Source organism: Cucurbita pepo, chromosome 12 (genome assembly GCF_057944985.1).
Source record: "Cucurbita pepo subsp. pepo isolate OVF chromosome 12, ASM5794498v1, whole genome shotgun sequence".
NCBI classification, from domain to species: Eukaryota; Viridiplantae; Streptophyta; class Magnoliopsida; order Cucurbitales; family Cucurbitaceae; genus Cucurbita; species Cucurbita pepo.
Window position 1 is genome coordinate 11598272 of NC_141809.1, and position 15810 is coordinate 11614081.

Consider the following 15810-nt stretch of genomic DNA (forward strand, 5'->3'; position numbering starts at 1 on the left):
CTTTCAAATTCAAATTTTTTTTCCAAATAAATCCTAAACTATTTATTGCATTCATAAACAAAATATATATATATATATATATATATATATTTATTTATTTATTTATATAAAAAAATCTAAATATATATCAAAAATAAAATTTGAGGTCCGTTAAAATGTGATGTCCCACAATTTATAAGGGTGTAGAAACCTTCCCCTTCCCCTAGTAGATGCGTTTTAAAGTCTTGAAGGGAAGCCCGAAAAAGAAAGCTCAGATAAAACAATATCCGCTGGCGGTGGATCTGGGTCGTTACAAATGGTATTAGAGTCAAACACCGGACGATGTTCTAGCTTTCTCGCTGTTCCCTAAAGGGAGTAGACACGAGGCGGTGTACCAGTAAGGACGCTGGGCTCCGAAGAAAGGTGGATTGTGATGTCCTTCATTAGTTCGGGAGGAGAACAAAACACAATTTATAAAGTTTTGAGGGGAAGTTGGAAAGAGAAAGCTAGAGGAAGCCTGAAAAGAAGATCCAAGAACCTCATCGGTAATTTAGGGTTTAGAGTTTAAATTTAAATTTAAATTTTTTATTTTTACTTTTTGTTGAATATATATATATATATATATATATATTATATATATTTCAACTTTTTTGTTGAATATTAAAAAATATATTATAAAATTGAATTATAGAAAACAGTGGTTGACTTTTTGAAATATTAACTATTTTTAAAAAATTTACACTAACTACTGTCTTAAAATAATATAGAGCTGTTATCCATTTAATTATAATATTTGTTTTTAATATTTGGTCGGTTTTAAATGCATATTATTAAAAATTATGTGAAAAATACTCTTTTAATCACTAAGCTTTTGGCCTAGTCATTTAATTCCTATATTACAAACATTAAATTTTTTATTTTTTATTTCTAAATATTGAGTTTAATTCTTATTTCGTACCTAAAATGTTACATTTTTTTATCTAATTATTTATGTTTTAATATTTATAATTTTACCTCCCAATTTTCACCGTCACTCAAATTTTCCGTTTAAAAGCGTAATTTTTGAAATTCTTAAAAACAAAATTCAAAATTTTAAAAATATAATATTTTAAAATTTACCAACAAACCATATTAAAATTAGACTTCGAGTAGATAAAAACGTAATATTTTAAAACTTAAGGGCTATATAAAAACAAGATTTAAAAAATAAGGGACTAGAAAGAAAATTTATTCTATAAAATGCATGCAAAAAAGGAAGAAATAGAAGCAGAGAAAGAAAAAGAGAATTATGTATAAAAGAAATGTACGAAAATATATTTGGAATACAAGGAAGAAAACGAGTACTACTGTACGCGATGTGTCGTAGTAGAGGAGCGTTCCTTGATAATTTGGAGGCCGACATGTCGTCCAAGCATCATGAGCGTGGCCTGAGGGTTAGTACCAGGCGACACCCCAAAAGTGGAGCCATCCACCACTCTCAACGCCTCCATTCCGATGACCCGATGGTTCCGGTCCACCACTTTCCCCGCGACGCACCCACCATGGTAGTGCCATATCGTGCTCACCGTCCTCTTACAAAACTCCCTCAAAAACCCATCATCCTTCTCCTCTTTCTCCGGATAAACCGGCCCAACGAACCGGAACTCCCTCTTCCATAACCACCCGCTGAACTTAAACCCCTCCATCGACCGGCTCCTCAAAACCTCCCCTATCTTCCTCGTCCCGTTCACGCACCGCTCTAGATCCACCGCGTTGCCGAAGTAGTTGAACCAAACCACCGGGTTCACTCTCACGTCGGTTGAAGCCAGCCGCATCGAACCGAACGATACCGGTCCAATTATCTTCTCCATCAATGTCGCCACCGTCAGATAAACCGGCGCCGATTGAGCTCTTATGAAAAATGACTTCGGGGGTGAAGTAAACGGAATCACGTTGGATGTCGCTTCCAAATACGCGCCGGATTCCGTTATTCCGGCTACCTGAATCAAAGATTGCTCCAACGGCATCGGCGATAAAATGGAAATTCCGTTACGGGGATTGTCGTAGAGGTAGTGCCCTACGTAGGGTAAATGATGAGTCACAGGAATCCCCCACGACGACAGATACGGACGCGAACCAATTCCACTCAGTAACAGTAAATGCGGACTTCCTATAGCGCCTGCAGCTACTAGAACCTCGCCACGCGCGCGTAGCAGCGCGTGGTGATACGCGCCTCGTTGGTCATGATAAAGAACCCCTGTTGCCGTTGCTTTGGACGCCACGAGAATTCTCTCCACCGTCGCGTGCACTGCGACTTTGATATTACACGGCTTCGCATAAGCAAGAAGATCCGCCGCGCTATGGCGGCGGCCTAATTCGTCGAACGTGGAGCCTCCGATTTTGGTCCCAATCAAATGGTCGAAACTGAAGCCGTGGTAAGGTTTGATTCCGGCTTCAACCATTCCGTCTCGAACTGCCGATTGCCAATTCTTGAGATTAGGTCTGAACACGATCTCTTTCTCTACCCACTCGTAGGACTGGTTGACCATGGCTAGGTCCCAATGGAGGTGCGAGTTTTGGAAAAACGCTGGATCCGCTCTGCTGTAGAAGCCGGCGTTGATGGCGCTGCTTCCGCCGAGGATCCGCCCTCGGGCATTAGGAATGCCTTCTTCTGAGGTGAAGGCTTGCACGGGGGAGTCACGTGAATGGACGTCGTCCATTAGAGTCGTCAAGAATCCTTCCTGTGACATCAAATTCGAGTTTCCGTGAGGGACGCCGCCGCGCTCCAGGACAAGAACTCGGAATTTGCTCGATAAGGTCGCAGCCAGCGGGCAACCGGCTGTTCCGCCGCCTACGATTATGTAATCGTAGTAATCTTCCTTCGGAAAATCCGCCGCGTCGGACACGAATTTCAGGTAACTAGGCTCTGTAGTTTATTAAGATCATTATAATTCTGAGATTAATTAGATTCAAGAAATCGATTTAATCATAATTACCTCGCTGAGACGAGCTTAGATCGGCGGAGATGGAGGCCGGTGAGGCGTAAAAGAGGAGCAAGAAGGCGAGGATCTGAGAGTAGGAGAAAATGCGAGGCGGCATTGTGGAGAAGACGAAGGTCTGTGTGAGTTTCTTGGAAGGGAAGAGAGGCATTTCTTGAATCAAGTAAGGTTGTTGGTTGAAGATTCAAATGAAAATAGTTTCATATTGTCAACAGATTTTATGACCTTGTTTTCGATATATCAACTTAGAACCGGCTTTTGATTTAATAACCATCCCCTAATATGCTATTTGGTATTTATTTACTAGGGGAAACTAGTGATAACTTCCACGTATCGAAACAATGATCGAGTCGACATTGTCGAGCACGTTACATTGTGATAGCACGACATAATGGAGGGAACTCGGCTTATGTACTAGTCAAATTTATTGAGTAGTCGAGAAATTGAACGATGAACCGTTTAATTTTAAAAGTTTTTCATTTTATTCCTTTTAATTTGGTTGAATCTTATAATATCCTTTTTATAATAAGGAACCTTGTGTCAACCTGTCACCGAGAATGTCCTATGTTTCAAAAACCAATGCTACCAAGCACCTACTGAAGTTAGCCTTCATGATTCGTATGTTATTGTTGCTGACATGTAATCCATTGAAGATGGTCCTCGGGACGAAGAGTTTGAACTAGATAACAATCTCCTTGAATTCTGAATCTCCCATTGTAGCTACTACGTCAAATGAACCGATATTTTTTTTTTTAACAATTTGATGTTCGGAAGAAAGCACGAATATAAAAATCAACAAAAAAAAAAAAAACGTATACAATAATTTAAGTGAAAAAACTTAAAATCAGAGAAAATATATACTCCGACAAAAAATTATCATGCAAAAATTTATTACAACTATTTGTAATTCATCTTTGATAGCTCTGAAACATGTCGATCTTAGAATATTCCTTTATGTTTTTATGGTAAGTTTGAGCTTGGTTCGACCCGCGTAGAGAGGAAAATGAGTTTTTGTGTACTTATGGCATATTGATATTGATAGTGCAAACAATATCTCCAATCCCTAAATTTTAATTTTTAAACTTAAATAACTTATTTTAAATTTAGGTTAAATTAATAAAAATATTTTTAAACTTCACATTTAGTTTTTTTTAAAAAAATACTTTCAAAACTTTTAAATTTTTCAATAATAATTAAAATTTAAAAAATATTTTGAAAATACTTTCTTATTAAAATATAACTTTAAAATATATTTTTCAAATTTTTAAACAAATAATACTCTTTTAATTTTTAAAAGTTTTATTAGTTTTGAAAATATTTGAAAGTAATATAAATATCTTTAAACTTTTAACAAATAAAAAATAAAAAAGTTCGAAAAATAATAGACAATTTTCGTCCCTTTCATATATTAAAGAACTTTTATTTTTTTAAACAAAATAAGTAAAGATATTTAAAAAATAAAAAATAAAAAATAAAAAATAAAAAATTTAATTTTGCTTTACATTAGGAAGGAGGATTATTACAAGAGGAAGGAGGCGGACGTGTTGTTTGTCGAAATCGAGGAGTATGAACTGGATGGGGACGGAAGAGGTTTGCGGCGGAGAGACGGCGGAGAGACGGCGGAGGGAGAGGGGAAAGGGTTGAAGAACATAGAAGTAAAGTAGAAGACAAAACCCCAAATGCGTCTAACCTTGCCGTAGCTTCCTCCGTACAAACCTAACCAGCTTTCCTTTCTTTCTCACTACACCATCTCCTATTTTATATGTTATTCTACACTTATCTTTTGCTTCTCAAATGTCTGTGCCTTGTATTTTAATCATAAACACACAATTAATACTAATTACTTTAAATAATAATAAATTCAACCGTGAGATAGATTCAACTATTTGATCCAGACGAATGAGTGGCTGTGCAGCATGCTCTGAAGGAGATTGACCCGAGAGTCAGCCCAATCAAAAAGGGAACGGCCTGTTGTCTAGACTGCATTTCAGGAATTTGAACACCATTTCATTTCAACAAAAAAGACAGTGGAAATCCAATTCCGTTGTGTCTTTTTCTACATAAAAACCACCGGTAATAAATATAAATTAATTAATTTTGAAACGCCTTCTTACGACCATTTTTAAAAAGTTACCATATTGGAATCTATTAAGATACGATTCAATTTATAATACACGACGATGACGATGATTGTTCTGTACGATTGTATCCTCCACGAATTTGGTCGATGATGAAGAGTATTGAGATTAGTAGTAACACATTGATTAGTTAAAAGGAAATCATGATTTTATAAGAAAATGAACGTATGAGATTTTTTAAAAAATCAAAAGCAAAACCATGAGACTTTACGCTCAAAGTAAACAATATCATACTATTATAGAGGTTCGTAGTTTCTAACCGTCAATTACTCTTCATGCATTGTGAGGGGCACGTTAAATGAACACGACTCTCCACAATGGTACGATATTGTTCACTTTAAACAAAGTCATGAACTAAACTTAGTCGTGCCACTAGATTAGTAAATCCTCAAATGTCGAACAAAGACTCGAAAAAAAGTCAAGTCTCCTCAAAGACACACAGACAACTTTCATCATCCAACAGGACATATATATCTATATATATATATTATAAGGTTTTGAACTCATGTTCCAAGCAAGCCCTTATATGAGATTGCATGTAATTAAAAATTAATCACAACGAAACTTCTTAAGTTATTGTCAGATCTAAACAGCAGCTTCCATGTAATTAATGGAGTGTCTTAATCATCGACTAATTGGGGATTAAACAACTAATTTAAAAGCTAATTTTGGTGGGCTGAAACGACAGCGTTTTGTTTCCATACAACTGTCAACTCACATGTAAATGCTATAACATGTCATCAATTAGACCCCTAAAAAATACCATTAATTATTTCATAATCTCAACTACATGGAATGTCAAATTCTCTTGTCTACTCGTACTTCAGCAGATAACATGCTTTCTTTGCTAATTAAACAAATAAATAATGTTTTGTTTTAAATAAAAAAACAATAATATATTTTATTCATATTTATTTTAAATTTTTAACAAAGTCAAAATAATTTTTTTTTTGAAATTTAACCCCAAAATTTTAATTTTATTAAAAATCCTCGTGTTGCTCTATCATATAATATAATAATATATATATATATATATATATATTATTTATTTATCTATTTTAAATATAATTTTTGTGAGTGTTTTCCACTTATAAATGATTTTTTTTTTCTAATATAAGAGTTTCGATAGTCAAAATTATAAATTTTTAAAACTTCTTTTATTACCTTTCTAATATTTATATTATTGTATTTTTGCATTTCAAAATTAGCGAAAAAGTCTATGTTAGTCTCTCAACATTCAAATTTATTCAAGAATCCAAACCTTTAAAATACCTCTTTTTAGTTCAGATCATTTAAAAAAATAACTATAAAAATTCTTATTATGATTGTATTTTTTAATATATGTACTAATTTGATCGTATTTTTTAAAATTAATAACTTGATCAAAATAATTGGATTAAATAAAGAGAAGGGCATAAATATATAAACTCGATTTATTATTCAATTATTATAGTTATTATTTCTCTAATAAAAGGGACAACGACAACAAGTAGTGGCTAGCTGTTTAATACACAACAGTATTCTCTGGTTAGAGAGACAAAAAAAACAGTTATAGATTAGATCCTAATTCATTATTTAAAAAAAAAAAAAAAAAAAAAAAAAAAAAAAAATTAACGTTGGGCCAGGTCATGCAGAGTCGAAGCTGGCCTCTTCCGGCTCGGTGAAAACGGTAACACAAACCACAGCTTTGGAATTCAGTCCCCCAAATAGGAAACCCAACAATAAATTATTGGGTTAAAAAAAGAAAAGGGAACCGAACCGAACCGAACCAAGCAGAAAAGGCAGCAGCCAAAAGGAAGGAAGGAAAGTGAATGAATGAATCAATCATCTCCTTGAATGTACCAACAAAGGAGCATGGTGGCGCAACGGCGCAGAATGTAAATCCGCGCGCGCTGTTCCTTGACCAACGACGCGCACCGCCGTGAAAACCCATGTCGCCGTTTTGAAACCTTACCGGAATCCGCCATTTTTTGAAGGCGTTGAGTTTCCAAGCTGCCGAAGCAGGTGGTGGCTAAGCAGCTGTTAAGCTAGAATCTGAAAGCGCGCACATATTTATGGAGTGAAGGGGGGTGGCTTTGGGAATTGGGAGGCTGGAAGGGGGATGAACGTGGGGGGTTGAAAAGAGTGTATTGTACGTATAAATAAAGAAAGGGTGGGAGGGTGGGAGGGGGGGTTGATTGAAGGGGAGGGAAAGTTAAGGGCAGGGGAAGGCATGAAAAGGGGAGAGTGTTTGAATAAGGACGAAGCATTTGTAGATTTGGTATTATTGGGATGGCCCAAATAGGGAACCGCTAAAGTGGGGCTTCAATCCTGAGGTGGGACGTTGGTTTGGTTGGGATTCTACCTTGGATTTTTCCCCCTTTCTTCTTTTTTTTTTTTTTTTAATTTTGCCAACTGTCTTCCTCTTTGCTATTCCCTATTTTGTTTAGGGTTTTATATTCTCCTTGCCCTAACACCGATTTGATTCACCTCGAGTGGAAGTCTTTATTTGACGATCACACCATTTGTTGCTGTTGATGATCGTTGTAGTGGTACTGGGTCGGTCTTGGTTTAAAGTGGAATAAAATAGATTGGTTTGAGTTTCTATGAGTCGACAGGAGAAGTATTGCTCGGAGGTGGATTTGACCCACAGTGAATAATAGTAGGGTGTTTATATGATCCGAGAACTCAAACCACTTAGGACACCTTACCTAACTCATTATATTGTAGTAGGGTTTTTTTTTTTTTTCAATTTGGGATGGGTTGAATTTTGTTGATGATGACACCATTTGTTGCTGTTGGTGATTGTTGCAGTAGTACCGGGTTGGTTTTGGTTTAAAGTGGAATGAAATAGATTGGTTTGAGTTTCTATGAGTCGACCGGAGAAGCATTGCTCGGAGGTGGATTTGACCCAGAGTGGATTACAGTAGACTCAAAGGTTGGGTTGGGTTGGGTTAGTTTTTTTTTTTCCCTCAATTTGGGGCGGGTTGAATTTTTGAAAAATTGAAAATTTGGGTAGATTGACATTTCCTAACCAACCCAAAAATAGGGTTCCAACTCCAAATTCCTTGTCGGGTAAGTTCTGATCCACACGAAAGGCATAACGATCTAGACACTATCTCGGAGAGAGGCTCGATGAAATAGACATGTCTGTGAAAATGCAGACTACCTGCACCTAGACAGAAATACCCTATGAAGCTTTACTGTTCCCTGAGATTGACTTTGGGCCTTTCCTGCGCAGCTTAAGTGGAGGGTGAAGGAGGCCCGGGCCCGAGCCATTAGTGAGAATCTTACTTTTAAGATTATTAACAAGATTACAATATTTGACGTTTGTAACTGATATTAGCATCAAGACTTACTAATGTTTTATATGTGAGTTTTATGAAATTTTGGTTATTAACATAACATATATGGTAAGTATAATTTTTGGGTTGAGTTGGTTTGAGAATTCTATTCGAGTTACTCGGATCACCAATCCAACCAACCAAAAATTTTAAGTTCATTCGAAAAATTTCCCCAACCCAACCAAAGTAAGCAAAGCATTGTAATACGAGGGTTTTCGTTGTTGGGACGGGATCAAACAAGATTGACGAACGAGGAATTTCCATACTTTGATCTTACCGAAGATTCATCACATCATAATGAGATCGACAGTGTGAAACTACAAAAACATTTCAAATTTACATTCAGTAGTTATTGTTCACCATACAGATTCATCTAATTGCTATTACAAGACACAAACATTGAGGCAACCTCGTTGAATAAAATTTACCACACGACCTAATAATAAAGACTCGAGAATGCAACGTAAATAATAAGCATTGTCAAGTACATGTCACGAGATTTTTTCATATCTTGCTAACACGAACATAACTTATCTACCAAGACAAATATCCCGAACAACTATATATTATTGAATTAAATTATTGGTTAAAATTTTAGTTAAGTCCAACTACATTGATGGATCAATATTCCCATTAGAAAATATTTAGAATCTAAGATTTGGATGGATTTGGGATGAGATTGGTTTAAACAATGTTATCTTAGCACGTCATTGAAACCCAAAAAACTCAATCTTTTTCACGTGGTTTTTGAGTTAGAAATATGAGGAAGCATAAGATTAAGGAGTGATTAACATCTGTTTAGGTTAAAAATTAGTTTAATTAAAGTTAATGGTGAGATTTGGTGATCGGAATCTATTATCTTGTGGAGTGCAACGGCAATGGAGCTTAGCTGGTCGACACAGACCGCAGACAGCCTCAATCTCCATCCGATAATGTTGCTCACTTCACTTACAGCCTTATGTTTTTAAATAATAATACCAATCAAATTTGATTCTTTCATTTTCATCCTCCAACTTTTCAAATATTATTTTTCGTCCATCAAGTTTAGATTTATTGTCCGATAGTCCTTAAACTTTTAAAATCTATATATTAAGATATAATATTTAAATAATATATTATAATAATTAGTTATAGAATATATCTTAGATATTCGTAAACAATTAATATTTTATCTTAGGATTTGATTAGCAGTATATTTTATCTTATTCTCGAGATTTAGTTAGTTTATATTTTTTTTTTTTCTTATTTTTAGGTATTAGTTGGTGACTTGTATAAACATTAATGAAGATCGCACTTTTGATCCCACTTCTATTTCTCATTATCAACCGTATATTTAGATAATTAAGTAAAAATAATACAAGAATGACTAAAAAAAATTTAGTTATGGACTAAATGTGGAAGTTGAGGAATTGACGGGTTAAGTTGAGTTGGGTTTGAGAAATCTTTTTTTGGATCAATCTAAAATTTTAGGTATGTTTGGCTGGTGACCCGAGTAATCTAAATAGAGTTAACAATAAAAAATGTTGGATAAGGGAAGAAATTGTCGTATAAAAAATTTGAATTATTTTTAAATTTGAGTATTGTGTAAAAATTTATTAGAAATGATAATTAAACCCAAAAAAAATCAACTAAATAGATAAAACAAAAGTCTATTAAAAATTTTAAATTAAAATTTTATGTCCATGAATTTAAAAAAAATATATTAAATACACAAATTTAAATATATTTTTAAATTTAAAAATATTGTGTAGAAAATTAAAATTTAAAAATTTATTAGACCAAGAAAATGTCAACTAAATGGATGGATAAAGAAAAAGTCTAATAAAAAAATTAAAATTATACTATAATATGTGCGTGAATTTAAAAAAAAAAAAATTTAATTTAAAAATTTATTAGAAATGGTAATGGGACCAAAATCAAAATGGCAAGTACGGTCTAAATGGACCGGGGCCCAACGTTACAGCTTAAGCCCGGGCCCTGAGTACGACAACGGAAGGAGTGGGTCTTTTCATTTGGGTTCCACTGGCGCCACAAGGAGTTGAAGAGGATGGCGGGAAATGGAACGGAGAGCCTGAATGGTTTGTTGATCACGCGGGTGGCAAACTCGGGATTCCGATTCCAACACAGTCATCGGATGATCGGAATCGTTTTTCCATTTGGAGAAAGCTGATAGAAGAAGGAAACCTACCGTTCTAGAGCGCATGGATTCTCTTTGTCGCAAGTTTCGCATGAGGTACGGTATTGAATGCTGCTTTTCCGTTTATGCCTGTGTTCATGATTCTTTTGAATGTATTTTTTGATTCTAGATTGTTGAGATTGCTATACTGCGATTGGTTGTTTAAAAGTCGATTGATGGTTGAATGTGAACTTGAACTGGTTTCTTTTTAGTTTGAAACTCTTTGGTTGCTAACGCTACGAAAATTGCGTTAGTAAGTTGTTTCGCTAATTTCAGTTCTTCAGTGAAATATATTTGGACTATTTTCTTCATTCAAGAGCTGAATAGTCATGTTTTGAAGTGATAACTAGGCGTCTGAGATCACAACCTGAAAGAGAAAGGTACTGATGTTTCATAGATGCTAAAATCTTTGACAAGCCAATTTTTGCTCGTTGTAGTCTTAAACAAATTACATTTAGTGCTCAGTAGGTCTTGTCACTGCTGATCGCACAATTTAATCATTAGTTTTAGTATATTCGGAAAACGAGTCTCCAACGGTGAGATTTCTCTGGACACTGACCATATTATGGGAAAAGGCTGGAGATGATCTAGTGAGTGCGCTTGATTTAAGTCAGAACACCAATGTTAGATTGAATGGCACGATGACCTATATGGGTCACGACCTCATGTATTTATAGATGCGTATAATGAAGATTACATTCCAAATCTATGATTTGGTAACAAACCATAAAATCATAGATTTGGTAACAAACCCTTCAAATCATAAACTAGTAAATCTTAGACTATTTTAGTATATACAGTTATGATCTATTTTAGGTTTAACACCCCCCCTCAATCTGGACGATGTACTACTAAGTTCAGATTGCGCCTAAAATAGCTAAAAGAAGGAGCTGGCAGTGGCTTTGTCATGATATCGGCGAGCTGATCCTTGGAAGATATGAGTCGAACATCAAGCTGACGAGTCGATACTCGTTCACGAACGAAGTGATAATCAACCTCAACATGCTTCGTCCGTCGATGAAAGATTGGATTGGCGGATAGGTAGGTGGCACCAATGTTGTCACACCATAGGCTAGGCGCTCGCGCTTGCGAGATCCCGAGCTCACGCAAGAGAACTTGGATCCAAATTAATTCGGCAGTGGCATCAGCAACCGCCTTATATTCGGCTTCCGTACTAGAACGAGAAACTGTCGATTGTTTCCTCGAACTCCAAGAGATAAGATTGCCACCAAAGAAGATCACATAGCCTCCAGTGCTTCGACGATCATCAGGATTCCCAGCCCAATCAGCATCTGAAAAGGCACTCAACAAATCAGTGCTGGACTTTGTAAGACACAAACCCATATCAATAGTGTCATGTAGATAACGGAGAATTCGTTTGACTGCCGCCCAATGTATAGAAGTCGGAGAGGACATGAACTGACACACTCTGTTGACACAGAAGGATATATCAGGACGTGTCAGAGACAAATATTGGAGAGCACCAACGACACTTCGATAGCGAGTAGTATCCTCAGGTGAGAGCTTTTCACCACCATTCAATAACAACTTCTCACTGGGAAGCATAGGTGTGGGCACACCTTTGGAGGTGAGCATATTGGTTCTGGCTAATAAATCTCGAATGTATTTATGTTGTGTCAGAATAAGTCCACTAGAAGTATGGCGGACCTCAATCCCAAGAAAATAACTCAAAATACCAAGATCCTTGACGGCAAAATCATCCTGAAGCTGTGTAAGAAGTTTCTCAGTAGCCGTAGAAGATGAGCTGATGATAATAATATCATCAACGTAGATGAGAATATACATCTGAATGCCCGTTTTGTTAAAAATAAAAAGAGAGACATCAGCCTTTGAAGGTGTAAAATCCAGCTGTAATAGTTTGGAGCTAAGGCGAGAAAACCAGGCACGCGGAGCTTGTTTAAGGCCATAAAGCGACTTATCCAGCTTGCAGAGATAACCAGGGTGTTGAGAATCCACAAATCCAGGGGGCTGCTTCATATAAACATCTTCATTAAGAAGGCCATGAAGAAAAGCATTTTGAATATCAATCTGCCGAATAGCCCAACCACGAGAAATAGCAAGAGATAATAAGAGCCGAATGGTAGTGGGCTTAACAACTGGACTAAAGGTATCATCATAATCGACGCCATACTGCTGTTTAAAACCTTTAGCAACCAGGCGTGCTTTGTAGCGATCAATAGAGCCATCTGGCTTTTGTTTGAGTTTGAAAACCCATTTGCAATCAATAACGTTAAGACCAGCACGAGGAGGAACTAAGTGCCATGTCTTATTTTTTTGAAGTGCCTGAAATTCATCATTCATTGCCTGACGCCAGAGGGGATGCTCCATAGCAGTAATATGTGAAGTAGGTTCAGAGGCAGAAGACCGAGCTACAAGATATGTTACTGTTCCATCTGTACGCACCTTGGGTTTTTTGATATTGTGCTTCAATCGAGTACCATACGGATGAGTAGTAGGTGCAGGATCCACATTTGAGGGGACGGCCGTATCAGCCGTTGCGAGGGGAGCAACCGATGCTACAGCAGTTGGTTGACCAACGGCCGAGGATTCGACCGGGCATTGCGCAATATCATCTGCTGGCGGAGAAGCCGATGCCTCAATCATTGGCGGAACAACCAACGCCGATTCGAATGGCAGCGACGCGGAGGATTGTTGCGGCAATTCCGAAGCTGATGTAGACACCAAATTTTCTGCATCCAAAGAGTTAGTAGGCCCAGACATATGCATGTGATCATTCTCCAAATTAGTACTGCTATTACCCAAATGCAAGGTGCACAAATCAGGGGCATTATGCGTCGACTGCATGATTGGGGAAGAATTAGGTGAGGCTCTCTTGAATGGAAAAACATTTTCATCAAATATGACATCTCTAGACATATAGACACGACCAGAATCGGTGTCAAGACACTTATACCCTTTATGTGAAGAACTGTAGCCTAGAAAGACACATTCCTTTGATCGAAAAGAGAGCTTTTGTTTGTTATAAGGACGAAGATGAGGCCAACAGGCACACCCAAAAATTTTTAATAAGGAGTAATTTGGTGGGGTATGAAAAAGAAGCTCTAAGGGGCATTTTTTATCGATGACACGAGTAGGAAGACGATTGATGAGATATGTGGCTGTAAGAAACGCGTCGTCCCAAAATTTAATAGGTACATGAGCATGAGCTAGAAGGGCTAGGCCAGTTTCAACAATATGACGATGCTTGCGTTCAGCAGACCCATTTTGTTGATGTGTGTGAGGGCACGAAACACGATGACCAATTCCAAGGGAACGAAAAAATGTGTTATGAATTTTCTGATATTCCCCACCCCAATCAGATTGAACCCACTTGATTTTAGTATCTAGGAGGCGCTCAACATGAGCTTGGAATTGCAAAAATATACGAGGAGCTTCTGTACGATCATGCATCAAATAGATCCACGAAAATTTACTGAAATCATCAATGAAACTAATATAATATTTAAAACCCCCAACAGATGGAGGTGCAGGGCCCCAAACATCCGAAAAAATAAGTTCCAAAGGTGACGAAGACCTATGGGAAAAACTAGTATATGGTAATCGATGACTCTTTGCTAACTGACACGCATTACAAACTGACAAAGATGACTCACTAGCACACGAAATATTATTTAGACGCAAAATGGATTTTATTACTTGAGATGAAGGATGTCCAAGACGAGCATGCCATTGGGCGTGAGTAGTAGATCTGCTCACCAAGGCGTGCTTGAGATTATCGACATCGGATGGCTTAATAGGATAAAGACCAGATTCACACCTCCCATTTAGGAGACTTTTCCTCGACTGTCGATCCTTTATAGAAAAATGCCAAGGATGGAATTCAAAAAATACGTCATTATCACGAGAAAATTTATGAACAGAAAGAAGATGTTTGGAAATTTCAGGCACATGCAAAATATTACGCAACGCAAGAGGACGAGTAGCAGTATTAATTAGAGAATGACCAGTATGCAAAACACGCAAACCTGCTCCATTGCCGACTTGAACTTGTTCACCTCCATGATAACGTTCACGCACAGCGAGACGATCCAGGTCACTGGTGATATGGTCCGTAGCGCCTGTGTCGCTGTACCAATTTGGGTCAATCTTGTAAGAAGAAGTAGCCGCCAGTGCCGTAGGAGGAGCAGAAGAAGGTTCATCTTGATAGGACTCATCCATCCTATGCCAGCAGCGGATAGCAGTATGCCCCACTTTGCCGCAGATCTGGCAGGAAGGACGAGCAGAAGGGCCACGACGATCACCAGCAGGACGAGAGGGTGCATAACCTTGAGAACGACCACGACCGCGATCCCTACGCCCACGATTCTTCTGCTGACCACCACGACTAGCATAATTGGCAGAAGATCCAAGATTTAACTGAAGTTCAGCCTGGTGTTGTAGTTGGCGAGCTTCATACGTCATTAGATGTGCAAACACATCATCAAGGGTGAGGGCTTCACTCTTGGTAGTCATTGAGGTGACGAAGGGATCATAGTCAGGGCCAAGACCAGCGAGAAGATACGCGATCACATCATCATCCTGCAAGGCAGAGCCGGCGGCGGCCAGCTCGGTGGCTAGCCCTTTGATCTTGCAAAAATAATTTGCAGCAGATTGATCTCGTTTCTTGGACGTGGCAAGCTCAACACGAATCTGAGTAGTGCGAGCACGAGTTGACGATGAAAACATCCGCTGCAGGGTATCCCACGCCTCCTTGGACGTAGTAGCGGCAACCACATCATGAAGAATCTCCTCAGACATGGAGGAGAGAAGGCCGCTAAGGACTTGTTGATCCTGATCATACCACTGATTATAGGCCGGATTAGAGACCAGCTCAGCACCAGCAGCAGTTGAGGAAGGGATCAGCTTGGCAGGTGCAACATTGGTGCCATCGAGGTAGCCCATAAGCTTCGTACTCCGTAGGTAGGGGAGGAGCTGGGCACGCCATATGATGAAGTTGTTTTTGGTTAGACGAATTGTGACAACATGGTGTAGAGGGATTGGATATTGTTTAAGGCCAAAAGTCGCCATGGTAGTTGAGACGGTGTTGGAGATGGTGGATGGAGAGGAGGAAGAAGACATGGCGAGGAGTTTAAAAAATAAACCTTGGCTCTGATACCATGTTAGATTGAATGGCACGATGACCTATATGGGTCACGACCTCATGTATTTATAGATGCGTATAATGAAGATTACAT

General features: G+C 37.8%; 1 protein-coding gene and 1 non-coding gene across 2 annotated transcripts; both read right to left on the bottom strand.

Annotated features, from left to right (window-relative positions):
• Positions 1–1267: 1267 nt before the first annotated feature.
• LOC111807599 ((R)-mandelonitrile lyase-like) lies at positions 1268–3397 on the bottom strand. The gene is made up of 2 exons (XM_023693390.2): positions 2955–3397; positions 1268–2884 (listed from the first exon to the last, which is right to left on the bottom strand). The coding sequence occupies exons 1-2, from the start codon at positions 3106–3108 to the stop codon at positions 1323–1325; spliced, it is 1716 nt and encodes a 571-aa protein (XP_023549158.1). The 5' UTR covers positions 3109–3397; the 3' UTR covers positions 1268–1322.
• An 11626-nt stretch (positions 3398–15023) lies between these two features.
• On the bottom strand, positions 15024–15163 carry LOC147790007 (small nucleolar RNA Z247). The gene has a single exon (XR_015423302.1). It is a non-coding gene; the product is annotated as a small nucleolar RNA Z247 (small nucleolar RNA).
• Positions 15164–15810: the final 647 nt, after the last annotated feature.